Source organism: Canis lupus, chromosome 4 (assembly GCF_048164855.1).
Source record: "Canis lupus baileyi chromosome 4, mCanLup2.hap1, whole genome shotgun sequence".
Classification (NCBI taxonomy): Eukaryota; Metazoa; Chordata; class Mammalia; order Carnivora; family Canidae; genus Canis; species Canis lupus.
This window is the reverse complement of record NC_132841.1, coordinates 14,916,029-14,935,677: the sequence shown is the minus strand read 5'-3', so window position 1 is coordinate 14,935,677 and position 19,649 is coordinate 14,916,029. Positions and strand designations below refer to the sequence as shown.

General features: G+C 33.9%; 1 protein-coding gene and 1 long non-coding RNA gene across 11 annotated transcripts in view; one reads left to right on the top strand and one right to left on the bottom strand.

The window, feature by feature from the left end:
• The window catches only part of RTKN2 (rhotekin 2), a 79,963-nt gene that overhangs the window by 27,258 nt on the left and 33,056 nt on the right, over positions 1-19,649 (top strand). For all 10 annotated transcript variants that reach the window (XR_012029437.1, XR_012029436.1, XR_012029435.1 and 7 more), the window contains exons 5-7: positions 528-645; positions 3,051-3,233; positions 12,863-12,957. Coding sequence is in view for 7 of the 10 variants with exons in the window: in XM_072823220.1 (XP_072679321.1) it covers positions 528-645; positions 3,051-3,233; positions 12,863-12,957 (396 nt within the window). In the remaining 3 variants the exon portion in view is untranslated. The remainder of the gene's footprint in view (positions 1-527; positions 646-3,050; positions 3,234-12,862; positions 12,958-19,649) is intronic.
• Positions 1-19,649, bottom strand: part of LOC140631900 (uncharacterized) — a 47,552-nt gene that overhangs the window by 13,201 nt on the left and 14,702 nt on the right. The window lies entirely within an intron of this gene.

Genomic DNA, 19,649 nt, shown 5'->3' with positions numbered 1-19,649 from the left:
CATCACCAAATTAAAAGGCTCAGCAGTTATGTTTTTTGTGTTCACATATCTACTTTTTATTGTTTTTGTGGTTTCCTCCCCTGCTGTCAGTTTGGTGGAAAATGTTTTGCTGTTGTTAACGTGTCTGCTCCTAACCTCTTATAATAGAAAACTTCTTCTTAAATAGGTATGGAAACCAAAATGAGAGAGGTAATAGTATATACACAGTAACAAAATGGATACTAATGAAAGCTTAGAGAGTTTTCTAGGAATAAAATTTATGAATGTGAGGCTTACTTTAGGCTACTGAGAGGCCAATATTTTCAACTTTATTTTTTGATACTCCTTGGTTTAATTGCTTTGTTCTGGTTGGGAAGGATGTGGACATATACTGACAGAACAGTCCCTATAAAAAGTTAAGGTATACAGTGTAACATGTATGAAAACAAGAGCCTATTAACAAATATTTGAACTAATTTGTCATTTTCAAGTAGATTTTAACATAACGTAGGCATGATTCATTTCATGGATCATTGTTTTTCCCCTAGGATCACAGCACTATGCCATTTTCTGTTTATTCAAAATGGGAGCCGAAGTTTTTGATACTGACATGATGATTGTGGATAAAACAATCACAGATATATGTTTTGAAAATGTAACTATATTGTAAGTATGTTTAAGTCTTCAGAGAATGAAAAAAAAAGTCTTCAGAAAATAATTTAAAGGAAGACAAAATTATTGAGGGTTTTGGATTAGTTTTGAACATTAAGATCTTTAAATGTTTAAATTGATTCTGAAAATTACTTTATTCAAAAGAAGCCCATTTTTGCATTTGAAATTTTTCAATGTAAAATAAAGTGGAAATCATATAATATTGGTAGTAAATATTTGACTCCTTGGATATGAGAAATTTTTGTAAACATTTATAGTTTATTATTAACCAAGCTATGAATACAATGGAATCTCATAACATTATTTTATATGGAGTGGATCTGGGCATAAAATAGGTTCTTACATCTCATATAGGGTATTTAGTTACAGAAACACTAAAATAGTTATAACAACTTTGTTTATAAGATAGTCCTGAAATAATGTACCATAGGGAAAGCACTTTGGTAAAATTTCGAGATGTTCTTTTTCTTATGGTGTACTTCTTTCATGTACTCCAAAACAATAAAAAATTGGGTGATCCTTAGGGCTGTTTTTATTGCCCCTGCTCTTTTACAGGCTCATTTTATTGTGGTCATAATACAGAACCAGAAGGAACTCCTCAGGTAGCCATAGAAATCATTTTTAACTAACATAAGTTTTTCCTGGCCTCTTTCAAAGGTTCTATTGGCCTAAATCAGTGTGTGACTTGTATTTCTTTCAGGGTTTCAAAAACACTGTCTTCATACCTAAATATTAATAGCTACTTAACTATTAAAATAAAATTGAACGTACATTTTTTTTTTCCATTTTCAGCTATGGAGCTAAACAGTTGAGTTTTGAGAGTAATTTTGCCACTCACATAACATTAGAAAAACTATTGCAAACCATGTTTTGTGGCTTCTGTCCAGTGTCCCATAAATAATTGTGTAGCATGGAAAAATAAAATGCATTGCTCTGAGTTATTAGCAGTTGTGTAGGCCTTCTTACAAACTATTGAACCAAAGGAATTTATTTAGGATCCTCAGAATATATTGCCAAATGCTTACATAGTTGAGACTGTAAAGAATAATTTTTCTTCCTTATCCAACTACATTTATCTCCATAATCAACTTTTGCTAGTGCATTTTTTTCTACCAAAATCATCCTATTAATGGGCTCTTTTCTTCACATCACTTTGCTATCATTTGTTTTTACCACAAAGACAAAATCATAAAATTTTTTTCATTGAACGAACAATGCAAGTTACTTGGGAAGACAACACATGATTTATAATTTTTGAAAAATTCTGTAAATATTTTAAATTGTTCCAAAAATAACTGCTGACAAATGTTCTAAATGTTGTTTAAAAATGTGCTTTTGTTACAATTGTTTTTAATAAGTATTCAATATTTATGAATCTCTGGTTTTTCTCTAAATATTGACATTTGTTAGTCATTACCAAGAATACTGTATGTTTAAAGGTTGCCAAGTAAACTATAAAACTATCTGGGAGTTATTTCTTGGATGTATCCAAAGTATAGATTGGCCATTTAAAAATCTCTGAGACTGACGGATCTTCCATCTAAGGCAACATCTACTGCTGATGGACCTCTCTTGTGGTTTTAAGTAACTTTTATTGTTAGTAACACCACCACAATCTTTTATGGTAAAGGTAGTTCATTGTGTCTAAAAAAGGGCAAAGCCAAGCTTAGCATTTGCTAAAAGTGCAGAATTTTTGCATATGAGTATAATAGTGTGTTGAATACCTTTTATGCAAGGTTAAAAATTAGAGACCACCAAAGCAGCACTCTCCCTCAAGAAGTTCCTGCCTTGCAATATAGCTCTTTGTATTGTTTCTTGCTTGTATGTTTGTTTTCCCCTAGATAACCAAACAGTGCAGCATTATTTTAGAGTTATTGGGAACAAAGGTAGGGTGGGGTGGGGAGGACGTGGTAGTGATTGGACTGTGACTCTTTATGAAAAAGAAATGAACACTGAAGTTTGCAACAGAAGAATCCTTTTATGTTTTCTTTGCTTTTTTGATTTTTAAGTCTTTCCCTTTTGGAGGAATAGTTATTTCAGGAAATCACACATATTATATAAATACCTTAAAAAGAGGTGTAACTGAAGGCAGGACAACAGGAAATAGCACTGGCAACAAGATGACCAGAGGGCATTATTCTTTTTCTTTAGGACTGTGCCTGCATATATTGGTTGCTTTGTGTTAACATGGCCCTACTTTAGAAGCTGGTAGCTCTGGAAGTTGCTATGACTGTCTCAGGTCCTTTAGATACTAAACAGGGGGAGATTCTGACTCATTAACATATATTAACATGAACGTTTCAATTTGTGATTTTAAATGTTATGAAAACACCAAAGGATGTTCCAATTTTATTTTCTACTGAGTTAAATTTCTAATGTTGTGAATACTCTTGATTTAGTAATGAAGCAGAGCCAGACTTTCAGGTAAAGGTGGAAGTATATAGCTGCTGTATAGAAGACTCTTCCATAACCAACACACCCAAAAAACTAGCTAAGAAATTGAAGACATCTATAAGTAAAGCAACAGGGAAGAAAATAAATTTGGTGCTTCAAGAAGATCATGAAACATGTTCATCCATTTCGTAAGTTTTTTAATACAGCATTTATAGTGACATAGGATTACTATATATCTGTGACATTTTAAAGTATTGTATGTGGAGTTTAAGTTTACATTTTAAATGGAAAAAGCATCCTGAAGCAGAAACAAAACACATTTATCCAGTTGAGGTCTCCTTAATACCTTCCTTTGAAAGTAGGAAGTTGAGGGACAGTGTGTTTTAGTGATTTGGAATTCCAGTATCTACCACAAAGCTGAAATATTTTTCTTAAAAAGGGACTGTCAAACTGCTTACTGCCTGTCAGTCTACTAACTGGATTTCTATATATGTCATGCGTTATTCTTACAGATTTTTAAAAATATTTTATATCTTTATAACAAAACTTCTTTACCATTATCATGTCTAACAACATAAAAAATAAATCTGTAATATCATCTGATATCCAGTCCATATTCAAATTGTCCCCATTATGAAAATGTCCTCTTGTAATTTGTTTGTGCAAATCAGGATCCAAATAAGGTCTACAGTGTGCTTAAGTGAGTCTTTTTATGTTTCTTTTAGTCTTTAATGATTTCCCTTCTACTTTTTTCTTGTCCTGTTTATTGAAGAAATCAGATATTGCAGAATTTCCCATATTTAAATTTAGCTAATGCCATCTTTGTCTTTCTTTTTAAACATCTTTTTCTATCTCCTGTGTTTCCCACAACTGGTAGTTAGATTAGGAGGACTGATTTGATTCAGGTTCTTTTTTAGATAATAATACTTCATATTAATTTTAGGTACTGGGGATCCCTGGGTGGCTCAGCGGTTTAAGTGCCCACCTTTGGCCCAGGGTGCGATCCTGGAGTCCTGGGATCGAGTCCCACATCGGGCTCCCAGCATGGAGCCTGCTTCTCCCTCTGCCTATGTCTCTGCCTCTCTCTCTCTCTCTCTCTCTCTCTCTCATAAATAAATAAATAAATAAATAAATAAATAAATAAATAAATCTTAAAAAAAAATAATTTTAGGTATGTCCTACTGTCTCCATTAGGAGGCCTTGTCCTTACAGTTTTATTAAAATTGTGCAGTGGGTTCAGGTGTTGCCAGCCTAATTCATCCATTATAAAGTTCTTTATCAATGTTTCATCTAATGGTTTTAGCAGCCGTTGTTGATAATTATTTCATTAGGGATTATAATTTGGTGACTTTCTAAATTTGTCATGCATATGTTTTTAAACTTTGAATTTTCTTAGAAAAGACTTTTCCTTCATGAACTGTGGATATAATTGGGAAAAATTGATGGGGGAAAGGGAGAAAAAAATGCTAGCTTCTTTTACTTACCCAGTTTTAGAATAATGAGTTGATATCCTAGCAACCATGGAGGTAATCAGTGTTTTCTCTTATTTGAACTCTTGAATTTTTGTATATGTTTGTGTTTCAATCTGTTATAGTTATTATTCTCTTTGAAGCCAAGTTGTCCCATCTTTGATCAGGGGGAACCCTTTCAACTGACTCCTGTAGCTTTTGACACAACCTAATCTCTGAAAGCTTCTTTACTTTCTGACACCAGCTGTTCCACATTCATCTTTTATTTTTCTGCCCAGACTTGGAGTCCCCATTTCTTCGAGGAGCCCTGGTTTCTTTCAGATATTTTCTTTAAACATTGTGTTTGTTACTTCACAAATAGTTTTATGTTTATGTTTCTTGGGAAAACTGTTGATCAGTCCACATTCTTAGAATTTCTTTGCATGTCTTGGTAGAGTTGGCTCTTCAGCATGTCAGTAACTTGACTAGAATTACAGAAAGCAAAATATTTCAGGTATATACACCCTGGAAATGTCAATCATCAGAACATAATTAAATAACTCTTCATGTCAGATACATTACGTATGGGAAATATCTTGGGATTCTAGCATTATAGTTCAGTCTCTTTTGATTGAGGCCTATGCTGAGAAACACATTTTACATCATGACTGAGTTTGCAGCAGCATAAGCAGAGAGATTTCATGAAGCAATACTTAGCCCTAGCTATTTATAATATAGTTTTCAGACCCTTTTTTATTTTTAAAAAATTCAGTTTATGAGTCATAAATCCATGTTACAATCCAATGGATGGGTTTTTCCCCCCATTTTCCACTGAAAAATAGTTACAAAAGATGTTAAGTCTTTCCTCGTATAAATATCATTAAAAAGTAGATAAGGGACCCATTCATTTTCTTCCTTTAGAATTAAGGCCTTCTTTTTCTAGATTAAGAGATGTCAAGAATTTACTACAGAGTTTAGTAGTTCTAAAACTTTTTTAAGCAGCAAAATTTATTTTGCTTTATTCAAAACAATGACAAGTTTTGGGCAAGTGACATTATTCCCTGGGTTTCAGTTTTCTCATATGAAAGGTAAAGATGCTTAGACACAATCATTTATTAGGAGCCTCCTTACAGACATTTCTAGGGTTTCATACACCTTAAAGCTTGTTAAAAAAGGAGTGAGCCTCAGACCTCATTTTAAAATATCATTATTTGGCGGTGAGTACTTAATTTTTATCCTGTCATGTATTATTTGTGTGACCCAGGGCAGAGTAATTTACTCTTGTGTCTTCTCTTTTCCTTCTGTAAAATGGGAATAATAATAATGTAATATCTAACTCCATAGGCTCATTATGAGATTCAAAAAAGATAAATCGGGGATGCCTCAGTGGCTCAGCAGTTGAGCATCTGCCTTTAGCCCAGGGCGTGATCCTGGAGTCCCGGGATCGGGTCCCACATGGGGCTCCCTGCATGGAGCCTGCTTCTCTCTCTGCCTATGTCTTTGCCTCTCTCTCTCTCTCTGTTTCTCATGAATAAATAAAAATTTTAAAAAACCAAAAAAGATAAATCCTAAACTTGGTGTATAGTAAGCATTTTAAAAATTCAGATATAAATTAACAAGTAACATATTAGCTTCAGGTGTGCAACATAACGATTCAGTTTTGTATACACTGAGAAAGGATTGCTACAATAAGTCTAGTTATGGTGCCTAGTAACTAGCTCACTGTACAAAGTTAAAGATTTTTTTCTTATGATGAGATCTTTTAAGATTTACTCTCTTAGCAGCTTTCAGATATTTAATTCAATATGATTGACTATAGTCATCATGCTGTAAATTACATACTCATAATTTATTTATTTTATGATTGGAAATGTACCTCTTGACTCCCTTTGCCTATTTTGCCTACCCCCCCAACACAACTCCCCTCTGACAGACACCAGTCTGTTTTCTGTATTTATTAGTTCTCTTTTACTTATTTTGTTTTTTAATTCCACATATAAGTGAAATCATATGGTATTTGTCTTTTTCTGTCTGACTTATTTCACTTAACATAATATCCTCATGGTCCATTCATATTTTTGCAAAAAGCAAGATTTCATTCTTTTTTATTATGACTGAGTAGTCATCTACTACATAAACATATCACATCTTCTTTATTCATCCATTAGTGGATACTTAGGTTGTTTCCATATCTTGGTTATTATAAATAATGCTATAGGGAACATAGGGATGCATACACTGTCTTTTTGAAATAGTGTTTTCATTTTCTTCAAATAAATGCCCAGTAGTCGAATTGTTACATGAAGCTAGAAAGCTTCTGCACAGTGAAGGAAATTATCAACAAAATGAACAGGCAGCCTACTGAATGAGACAAGATATTTTCAAATCATCTATTTGTTAAGGTTAATATTCATATACATTAAGAACTCTTAGAACTTAATAGAAAAAAAGAATCCAATTAAAATATAGGCAGAGGATCTGAATAGACATTGTTCCAAAGAAGATATACTGATGGCCAACAGAAACATGAAAAGAATCGTGGTCAGCATCAAAAATCATCAGGGAAATGCAAATCAAAACCACAGTGAGCTACCACTTCATAACGGTTAGAATGACTGTTACCAAAAAAAGGATAAGAAATAAATGTTGGTGAGCATGTGGAGAAAGGTGGAACCCTCATGCACTGTTGGTGGGAATGTAAATTGGTGCAACCACTATGGAAAACAGTATGGAGGTTCCTAAAAAATTAATAATTGGAAAAAATAAAAACAGTATTTAATCATTAAGTTTTTGCCATTATTGTTACTATTTTTACTTTTCTGAGACTAGTGCTTTTCCTTAACTTTTTTTCAAACTCATGCTTAAGTACTGCAATTTATTTTTTATTTTTTATTTTTTATTTTTTTTTAAGATTTTATTTATTTATTCATGAAAGACACACGGAGAGAGGCAGAGACACAGGCAGAGGGAGAAGCAGGCTCCTTGCAAGGAGCCTGATGTGGGACTTGATCCTGGATCCCAGGATCATGCTCTGAGCCGAAGGCAGACGCTCAACCACTGAGCCACTCAGGCGCCCCTTAAGTACTGCAATTTAAAAACAAGATGGGATTATAAAATATAGACGGATATTTTAAAATATAAAACCATTGCTTATAAATTCAAAGAAGATAATCTGAGTGATATTAGAACTTGCATTTAACCCATGTTCCTCTTTGAAGCCTGGAGGAATTTTTGAGCGTAGCAGTATTTGCATTAAGTTCTTGTCATTTTTAAAAGATTTTATTTGTTTATTTGACAGCAAGAGAGAGAAAGCATGAGTGGGGGTTGGGGGAAAGGCCCAAAGGGAGAAGCAGACTCTCCTCTGAGTAGGGAGCCTAATTGGGGCTCCATCCCAGGACACTGAGATGATGATCTGAGCTAAATAAAGGCAGACGCTTTACTGACTGAGCCACTCAGGTGCCTCAGTATTAAGTTCTTTTAAGTAACAAATGGCATATTTATCTTGAAGTGTTCATTCTCTTATTTAGATTTGTTATTCTACTTGGTTTATACCTGAATCCAAACACTAATTTTCATTATGAACATTGCCCATGCAACTTGTATGCCATTTGCTTATTTATACCAACTAAAGTTGATCAAAGGAAGAGTAAAATGTTTTACATTTCACTGATTCGTTCTGCTAATACCTGAATTCTACTGAGCTTCAGGTGTGAATCCAGCATATACTAGGTTAAACTCATAGCCCAGGATGACTCTTAATAATTCCTTAACTGACAGCTTCAGCACCATGATAGGAGTTTGAGGATAGCACTAGTGATCAAAATGCATAAGGAGATCAGGTTTGTTTCAATAGTGATCTTGTTCAATGAGAAGATTTCCAGTACAGCTTTTAATTTTCAACCAAAATGGGAATTAAAGGTCAAATTTGGGACATATATATCTTCTCTAATAATATGGCATGTGACCAAATATAGCTGTTCTTTCTGACAAAAAAGTACATTAACTACCATTAAAAGTAGTCATTTTTATTTTTCTTTTCATAGTATTTTTGGACCAATCTTCCCCCCCCCACACCCTAATGTTATAACAATTGGTCTATTTGATATTTAAAAATGTAGCTGATTTAAACTGTTGGGAACTCAATATTAGGGTTGGCCAAAAGGAATGAGTGTAATGTTTTAGTAAGAAAATGTTATCCTGACAGGAATGTTTTAAAAGTGAGATCATTGTTGGTTTTGGAAGCATTGGCATTGTAATTAGTCATGGTTTAAAAATGAAGTAACTTGAAATATCATCATAAAGTATTGTTTGATCCAAAAGAAGACAGTGAACATTTTTGGTAATTTTTAGCATGCTCCCTGATGTGATTCATTTATTCATTTTATTTGTGGAATTTCACTTACTGAAATTCCTTTAGCCAGATTTTCCCAGTGTCTCTAATAACTGAGTTCACTATTTTATGCTTCTTGAGAACTATTTAGTACACTATTTGGCACTGTGTAAATATACGTCATTTTAAACAATCATTTCAAGAAAACTGGTAAAATTCAGAGTGATTATTTGACAAAAAGGTATGTTAATTTTTTTAAAAAAGATACTATACTACATTTTAAATTAGATTGGAGCTATAGAACAAATATGTTAACCCTGTCTGGAATAAATGAGTTATTTATGTTCAAGGAACAATGAAGTTACTGTTTTGATTGTGTGAAAGATGATGCAGAGTTCAAACATAACCAAAGACATACTCAGCCATTGGGTGTCATTTCTTTATTTATTCATTTAATGATCTTAGAAATGATTATTCAGCAATTAAATCATATGGCACATTGGTTTCCAAGTTAATAATAAGTCATGTTCTCTGAACTCAAAATTCTTGCAGTGGTAAAATACAGTCACTTGTCTTTTAACAGAAAAAGTACCATAATTTTAAACTATTTCTTAATGAAATATAAAGGTAGTAAGTATAGTATAGTGGGGTTCTCCTTCCAATACACCACTTGCCTAGCCAAAGGCAGATCAATTATGTTCTCTGAACTTCAGTTTCTTCATCTGAAATATGGACCAAATTATTTGCCCTGCCTACCTCAAGTAGTTATTGTGAATCTTTAAAAAGATATTGTTTGTCAAAATACCTTAAACTGTACATATGTGGTATAATGCTTTGCATGTCTCTGATTTTTATGGGAGATTGCCATTGTACTACCACTTCACCACATTTATTATTTGATTACAAAAATAATCAAATAGAATCTAGAAGAGAAAAAAAGTTAATCATACTTCATTCCAAATCAAATACTTTTTATAATTTTGAACTGATAATTCCTTTTCTCTTACACATTGAGTACAAGGCTGGTGCCTTTAGCTCTTGCAACAGTGGAAATTTTTTGGTGCTTAGTGAACTTTTCCAGAAGTCTGCATATGAGTCTGACATTATGCCAGTTGCATTTGGAATTTAGTTTCAAATTGTAGTCATGCGTCATTTTGTTAAAAAATTTTTGCTGCATTTTAGAGACAGAAACATAAATTTTCCTATATAAATACTGACAAAGACATTGGGTATTGAGAGATATCGCTAGTCTATGGTGGTTGTATATTAAAACCTAAGATAAATCAGCCCATCATGCTGCACTTATGCAGTAAAGTATTTCAGTTATTTCTCAATAAAGCTGGAGAAGAAAACAAACCAATAGGTGTTCTCTAAGGGAATAATGTTCTGTAGGGTATGCATTGCACACCTACTACATATATACATACTTTTCTTTATAGTAGAGATTCTGTTAAAGACTTAGTAAGAGACAAAGGAGGTTTATGAAACATATCACCTGGCACAATTAATAAAGATTCCCATCAGACTTCTCTATTCTTCTTCAAAGTTTGTCTACATTACTGTCTGTCTCATTTTAATATGATTCCTGATGTTTTGAATGCTGAGGTTTTTACTATTTTGGAAAAAAAATGATAAAACCAAGAAAAAGTCTTGAACTAAAATTAAGATTACTAGCACAGAAAGTAGAATTATTTTTGAATGAGAATTCATGTTTTATCACCACAAAGTACCAGGATATGAAATTTAGCATCAGAATTTTTAGATGCTTTGGCAAGAGTGCTATTTTAACACAAGTAGCATAAAGGGGACTGTAATGAAAAAAGTGGAATTAGTAATGAAGTCCTCCATTTTCCCATATGATGTATAAAAACTCCAAATCTTTGAAGTTGGTAAACCAGAAGAAGATTCATTCTTACTCGCAGGAAGTAAATATGAATCAGATTGTATCACTAATTTTTTATTAACCTTCTCTAATGATTTCCTGTACACTTTGAATCAAATCCACTCTTCCTCCAAGGCTCCCAGCAGAGTCTGAGGGCTCTAATCCCTGTCTTTATCTCTGACCTTCTGTCCTAAGGTGATATTTCCCACTTGGCTCCCTATGCTTCAGCACATTGCTCTTCTTTCAGCCCTCTCAGCTTGGAATGTTTTCTTTGCTTGGTTCCATCCTTTTATGAGATCGTCACCATTACTCCTTAGCCCTTTTCTTCTTTCTCATGCTTAAAGTCTTCAGTTTTCTTATCCCCTTTGTTTCATAGAAAAGGTTGCATTATAACTTACAAATGCCATTATTTTATTCATCCCTCTGCTTAACTTTGTTTTCCCTCCCCCTTGCATCAGAACATAATACTGAGTCTTATTTACCATTAATGCCCATCACCTGGCATAGGACTTACACTTGATCTTAGCCAAAAGGCCGAGAAGCGATTGGCATAGGACTTAAAATATGTCAGATGTTCAGTTAATGTTTTTGAGTAAATGGAGATCTTTCAAAGAAACATTTGTGAGATAAACCAAATAACGTGGAGATTTTCTTCAGATAAAATAGCATAAAAAGATAAATGCACTAAGTTGATAATTCATTTATGTTTATAATCTGTCATCTATAACATTAAATGTGTTTTTCATTTTTTGTGGTTAAATATATATAAAATTTACAATTTTAACCATTTTTAAGTATGTAGTTCAGTGGCATTAAGTACATTCACAAATGTTGTACAACCATCTTCACCACCCATCCCCAGAACTTAATTTTCTCTTTCCAAACTGAAGTTCTATACCCAATAAAAAATAACACCCTGTTCCCCCCCTCCATCCAACCACTGGCATATTCTAACTCTACTTTTTGTTTCTATGAATTAGACCACTCTAGAGTCTTTACATGTGGAATCAAGCAGTATTTGTCTTTTCATGATTGGCTTATCACGTCTTTTCATGATTGGCTTATCACTTAGTGTAATGTCTTTAGTGTTAAATCCATTTTGTAGCCTGTGTTAGAATTTCCTTCCTTTTAAGGCTGAATAATATTCCATTGTAATGTATGTGCCACATTTTGTTTATCCTTTCATCCTTTGAATGGACGGTTGACCTTCTATTGTTTGGCTATTGTGAGTAATGCTTTGATTTATACAGGTGTACACATATCCATTTGAGTTCCTGTTTTAAATTCTTTTGTATATGTACCCAGAAGTGGAATTGCTGAATCATGTGGTAATTCTATTTCTAACTTTTTGAGGAACCAGCCACCATACCATTTTCCATAGTAGCTACAGCATTTTACTTTCTCATCAGCAATGTACAAAAGTTCCAGTTTGTCCACATCCTAGCCAACACAATTCTGTTTTTTTTTAAAGATTGTATTTATTTATTAATGAGAGATACACCGAGAGAAGCAGAGACATAGGGAGAAGCAAGCTTCCTGTGGGGAGCCTGATATGGAAATTGATCCCAGAACCCTAGGATCAGTATGTGAGCCAAAGGCAGATGCTCAACCACTGAGCCACCTAGGTGTCCGCCCCCCACTTTTTAAATAAAAGCCATCCCAGTGAATGTAAAGTGGTATCTCATTGTATTTTTTTAATTTTAATTTTTAAATATTTATTTATTTTAGAAAAAGAGGGGAGTGCCTAAGGGGGAAGAGGCAGAAGGAGACCCAGAGAATCTCAAGCAGACTCCTTGCTGAGCACAGAGCCAGATGCGGGGCTCAATCTAACAACCCCAAGATAATGACATGAGCCCAAACTAAGTGTTGGATGCTCAACCAACTGAGCCATCCAGCTGCCTCACTGATTGTTTGAACATATCTCATGTTTTTATTGGTCATTTGTATATCTTCTTTGGAGAAATGTTTTTATTGGTCTTGAGTATATTTCTTGTTTTTATTGGTCATTTGTATATCTTCTTTGAAGAAATGTCTATTCAAGATCTTAGCCTGTTTTTTTTATCAGGTTTATTTTCTATTGTTGAACATTAAATTATTTTATGTAGTAGAAAATACACTAAAACACTTAAAGTATGTCTTATTTCTCCCTATTATTAGCGGTGCAAAATATAATTTGCTAGCTCATGCTACTTTGACCTTGGAGAGTGCTGAGGATAGCTTTAAGACCCATAATCTGTCTATTAATGGAAATGGTGAGTACAGTTTATATTTTACTTATTACATATGTCAATAGATAACGTGGTGACAGTAATTATTTCTAGTTTTAATATGCTTCTCTGAATCAGATGTTGGCTTAAATAACATAGAGACATCCATGAATCTGTGGTTATCTTTTTCCTAATATGTCCATCCCTTTTCCCCAAAAGAGAAAAAAAATGTTTTCTTTTCTCCATGCCATTTGCCAGAGACTTGTTTGTGAGGCTAGCTTAGTGAGGACAGAAAGGTTTTGTGTATACTGAGTCTTTGTCTTTGACTTGAAATTGATTACTTTACCAACCCTCTAGCTGGCAGTCAAAGACCTGTCTTAGTTTTAAAGTCGAAACTGAGAAGCCAACCCTCCTGGTGGTAGAAACAGAGGATAAAGATGGTAGGGCTAAATTCATTTGAACCTCTTTCTCTCTGGATGATATTGATAGTTGTAGTTTATCCCAAAAAATAATATAGCAAGGTGAAGAAGGGAGCTTAGTGATTAGAAAGGTTTGTAAAATTTAATATGAGCATTCTCCATTCTCCCAGATTATTTTAGCTATGAGGAAAAATACAGAGTGGCGATGGCAGAGTAGTTCATAAATATAATTTGGGTTATTTATTCTTGTCCATTTTTTGAAGCAGAATATATAAAATTATATACTACCTTACTTATTGTTGTGAAGATGAATGGCTATCTTTACTGATGAAATAGATGACTTTACAACAATATTTTTTAAGTTTTGCGTTAAACATTACATTAAAAATACAGAAAAGTTCTTAACATGTAAATGTGCAGTGCAACAAATAATTATAACTACCTCCACGTCAAGAAAGAACATTGCCAATGTTACTTCTTAATTAATCTAGGTGTAAATGTGTACCAATTTTTATGGTATTCACTTCCTTGTGTTTTTTGGTTATACCACTTGTGTGTGCTTCTCTAAATAATATAATTTAGTTTTCTGTGATTTGAACTTCATATGGATAAAATCTCATTGTCTCCTTAGTGACTTGGTTTTTGTTTATTCAGTGTGTATAGATTTTATTGCTTATAGTATTTCATTGTATGATTATATCACTATTATTTATCTTTTATTCAATTATTTTTAATAGTTATAGGGTCTTTAGGTTTACTGTTTCTTGAGTCAGTTTTAGTAGGTTATATTTTTATACTTATGTGTCTGTTTTATCTAAAATTTGAGGTTCATTGGGGCACCTGGGTGGCTCAGTTGGTTAAGCATCCAACTCTTGATTTTGGCTCAGGTCATAATCTCAGGTCATGAGATTGATTGAGCCCTGTGTTGGGTTCCATGTTGAGTGTGGAACCTGCTTAAGATTCTCTCCCTATGCTCCTCCTTCCACCACTACCACTTGCACACACACATACACACACACACACACACACACTCTCTCTCTCTCTCTCAAAAAATAAAAATAAATAAAATTTGAAGTTAATAAACATTAACTTCTTCATGATAGCTTTGTTGAATTACCCCAGCATCTGTAGTGATGTCCCTCCTTTCCACCTGATACTGCCTTTTTGTACATTCTCTTTTTATTATCATACTTGCAGTAGGTTTGCCAGTGTTTTTATTCAGTGTCTGTTCTATATATTCTAATTATTTGTTAGAAATAATTATTATAGTCTATATACTCTATATTACTATGAGAGATGTGATCAAATCTGCTGTGATTGTAGATTTTTCTAGTTCTCCTAGTTATGTCTACTTTTGCTTTTTATTATTTGAGCCTTTGCTGTTCGCTACCCAAAGTCTTTTTTTTCTTTAAGGGGGCACCATGCTGGAGCCCAATGTGGGGCTTGAACTCACAATTCTGAGATCAAGACCTGAGCGGAGATTAAGAGTTGGACACTTAACCCAACTGAACTATCCAGGAGCCTCTGGATTTTAATTTTTTTCCAGTTTGATAATCTTTGTGGTTTTTTTAATGGCACATTTTTGGTCATTTTACATTTAATACCAAATAGATTATAAACCATATTATATGATATTAAATAATTGGGTTTAAATTTACCATCATATTCTGTGTTTGCTATTGGTCTTATCCATTTCATGGTGCGTTTTTTTGTTCTTTTTAAGGATTGATAGTTTTATCGTTTCACTTTTTCCATGTTCTAAGTAAAGTTATAATTCTTTTCTCCTCTTGCAGAAATTACCTCTAGAAATGTCATTAATCATACTTATTAAAGTCTAAAATTAAAAGACAGTTTTACCTTTTTCTTAGACAATGCAAAGACTTTAGAGCAGTTAAACTCCATTTCTCTGACCTATGTGCTATTGTTATATATTATAATTCTATTCGATTTTTAAATTTCACAAGATGTTTTATACATTTTGTATTTATTTAGATTTACCTATAAGTTTCTGTGTACTACTTGTATCTTATACCTTACATCTGGGATCATTTTCCTTATACTTGAAGTATAATCCTTGGAATTTCTTTTAGTGTGTTTCACTGGTATCATATTTCTTTGTTCTTTTGTTTGCCTAAAGATGACTCTTGTGTTTCATTCTTGAAAGGTATCTTTTATAGGCTAAAGGATTTTGACAATTTCAATTTTTTTAATATTAAAGATATAATTTCACTATCTTCTGGCTTCTTTTACTAGCTATTGAAAATTATTTGTTGGGACACCTGGGTGGCTCAGCAGTTGTGCAACTGCCTTTGGCTCAGGGCGTGATCCCTGAGTGCTGGGATTGAGTCCCACATCAGGTTCCTTGCAAGGAGCCTGTGTCTCTGTCTCTCTCTGTGTCTCTCATAAATAAATAAATAAAATCTTTTAAAAAAAGAAGAAGAAAATCATTTGTCAGTGTGTCAGTTCTGTGAAGGTAACTTTATTTTCCCCTTGTCTTCAGTTTTCTGAAGTTTCATTATGACATAGTGTAGAATTTTATTTCATTTATGCTGCTTTTGGAACTCTTTTAATTTCTTTAAATTACTCATTGGTGCCTTTCATTAGTTCTGGACAAAAATCTCACTTTTATACTTAGAGGGCCTCTGCTCTATTCTCTTGCTTTTCTCCTAGCATTCCTGTTAAACCTGTGTCAGTCCTTCTGGCTTTATCCTCTGTGTCTGTTCCCCTTTATAATATATTTTCATCTTTTTGTCTGTCTGATGCTTTTCTGGATTGTTTTGTGAACTATCTTCTCTCTCCTTTATTCTTTCTGTAGCTCTGTGTGATCTGCTGTTAAACCTTACAACCAAGAGTTCTTCATTTCTGTTCTTGTAGTTCTTGGCTCTAGAAGTTCTGTTTGACTTTTTTCAGATTTACTCTGGAACTTTGTATTTCCTGCATTTTATCTTTTAGTTTTTTAGTAAAAAAGCATGCATGGCTGTTTTATAGTCTGTGACTAATATTCCAGATATACAGTGTCTTTCTGGGTCTATTTCTGTTGGTTTTTTTTCTGGTGGTTCTCATGATATCTCAATTCCTTGCATGTCTGCTTATCTTCACGTTTGTCATTGTAATTGAAAGTTTACATACAGGAAAAAATTGATGCCTAATGTTTCTGTTTGTTTCTGGCAGGCATCTAGGGGGACTATTAGTCTAGGCCCATTTTCAAAGATCATGTCTGAGTCTCTCTGGATTCCTCCTATCCCACATCTCTAGGCAGTGAGAATCCTGGGCTTGGATTATTTCTGTTTCACCACTACCCTATTGGCAGTTCCTCCGGGTATCAGCCTAGCATGAGGAGGATCTCCCATTAAACTACTTTTACTGTTCAGACCCTAGACTTTGATTTCTGTTCTGCTTCCTCATCTTGTAGGATCATTAAATCATAAATTCAGACTTGCTGAAATGGGTAAATGCTCTCAGCACAAACACAACTTCTATGCTCACTTAACTCACTGGGTCTCATGTATCAGATTTGTTGTGGTAATTTCTTATGGTCTTATTACCTCTTTGTTGTTCTGGGAAGAATTTTTAAATCTATTTGATTCAGCATTTTCAGTAGTTTTCAGTGGGAAGATTGGTCTGAACAATTTAGCCCTGCATCACCAAAACTTAAAGTCTGTAATTGTATTAGCATTATCAATTTTATGAGAAAATCTAGCAGATGGAGTTTATGGTCATTTCATATGTGTCAATTCTCTAGAATTATCAACATTGTCATCATATGTCCGACTTGTCGAAGAGCTACAATTGGGCCATCACCAGGGAGGAGGTGGTGGTCAGGTCACAGCATAAGGCTTCTAAGGGTCCAGTAAGGATAGTGCCCACCCAGGGACCATGTGTGTATGGGGTAGGAGGGTTGGGCCTGATCTGGAATAAATCTATTGATGTTTCTTATAAAGAAGGAGGCTCTATGTATTCCAGTTATGGCCCTCACATTCTGGCCCTCTGCATCCACTACTTGGTCAGAAATTCCCATACATAGTGTCCTGTTCTGCACCCATGTACAACTCAGCAAAGCACCAGACTTAGAGGTTTCCATATCACAGAGGAGCAGAATGGACCATAGTTCCCTCAGGCAGCCAGGTCATTTACTAAGTGTCATCAAGGACAAAGACAGTGGTTGGCAAATTACAATCCTTTGACCCAATCTATCCTGCAGCCTATTTTTGTAAATAAATTTTACTGGAACACACAAAAAAATATGTGTCAGACACTGTTCTGTGAAATATTGTTTAGTCTTTAAAAAAATTCTGCAGTATGTGACAACGTGAATGCACCTTAAAGACATGCTAACTACAGTAGCCAGTCACAGGACAAATACTGCAGGATTCCACTGATATGAGGTATCTAAAGTAGTCAAATTCATAGAGACAAAGAATAGAATGTCAGTTACTAGGGGAAAGAAGGAGTTGCTAATTAACAGGTATAAAATTTCAGGTATGTAATGTGGATAAGTTCTGGAGATCTGCTATATAATGCATTGCCTATTGTCAACAGTACTGTATTATGCACTTAATAAGAGGATAGGCCTCCTGTTAGGTGTTCTTACCACAATAAAATGTAAATGAATAAAAAAAAAATTTTCAGCAGTGTTCATTCCTAGAATCTGTGAGATGTATCTATAAAGAAGCATTACAATTAAGTGATTAATAGTGTGGACTGTGGAGCTCTCCGCCTTGGACTCATATTCTAGTTCTACCACTGGCCCGCTCTGTGACCTTCACAAGTTCCTCATTGTATTGTCATTTACATTTTACAGATGGGTGAATTGCAGCCTAGAGAACATAACATGCTAGATCATGTAGCTAGCAAGTGGGTGAGTCAGACTTTAAATAATCCGGGACAGGCTGTGCTCTTTCTGCTATGCTTTCTGGTCAGGGATGATGACTGCTAAAGCACCTAAAGACTCAAAATACTATTGATGTGTGAATAATGGAATTGATGATGAAAGGCTCCATTCTTTCAACCAAATCATCTGAAAAGTTGTGGAAAGGAACATAATTCATAAATGAAGCATTAATTTTAGCAGTGATTCCTCGGTTGTCTTCAGTGTTCTATAAGATATTACTAGATTCTTACTTAATAAAATGCTCATGGGCAGATCAGCATGGGAATTGTGTGTTATGGCTCTGTTTTAGAGAAACACAATACAAACTAACATTAAAGACTGTGAAAAGACTTGTGCTTAAAGTTGACATTAAGTTAACAAAACTGTTGACATTGGAACTTGTAGACTCCACAGAAAAAAATGTAAGAAATGTAACCTAAGTGCCTCTTTACGTAATATGTATATTCCTAGGAGTGTAAATTATGTAAATTAAAACTTTGGGAATCATTCATATTTTGAAAATGAAATATTATAATTTAAAGAAAATTTTATACATTAGTTTATTCATTACTATAAATCTATGTTAATGCAGCAGGTTTATCTAAATAAAGTTATGTCAGTGTCTATAAAATTTATAACTCAATTTTATTATTCTTGATAATTGAAAGGAAAGTCTAAAACGATATCTTTATCACCAAGAAATTTTTATGCTTTTTATAAAACAATGAAACCACGTTGTGGAGATTGACTCACACATAACTGAGATGTTATCTGGATTCTTTCCCTTGCCTATGTTTTGTTTTTGTTGTTGCTGTCATTTTTAAACACCATTTTGTTCCCCATTTGAAACTACAAATGAATTAGATAAAATCTTTAAGTAGTGAGAAGTCAAATTGCTTTTTCACTTCCTGCTTAATTTCATCTTGTCCTAATGCCGCCCTTCGTTAGAAAAGCAGAATTAAGTATTTTGATTAGATATGTTGCACAAGGACAGAGACAGCTCTGAAAATGTAAAGGGTGTGGTTTTGAGAGTGAGACTGCCCTGAATAGGAAATTATGAGAAGCAGCTACTATGTGACAGACACAATGATAGACCATTTACACATTATCTTACTTGATTTTCACAACCCTCCTACCTAAGAAGGCAAAGACTTGATACTCAGGTGAAATGACTAGCCTGGATCCCATATTTCTTGTAGGAAGTCAAGAGAAGCAACTGTGACCCTACGCTTCAGTCCACAGGGGTCCTGAGCTGTAAAGAGACCTAGGTCAGAAAGGACAGATGACTGTAGAATATGGCAAGAGGTCTATAGAAAAAGGAGTTCTAAATCCAATACCCTTTTTCGAGGATTACAATCAGGAAGAAATTACTTTACTTTGCATGCTATGAAATCTAAACTTACTTTACCAGAGATGTGGATTGTTACATGTGGTATTTAGATTCCAAA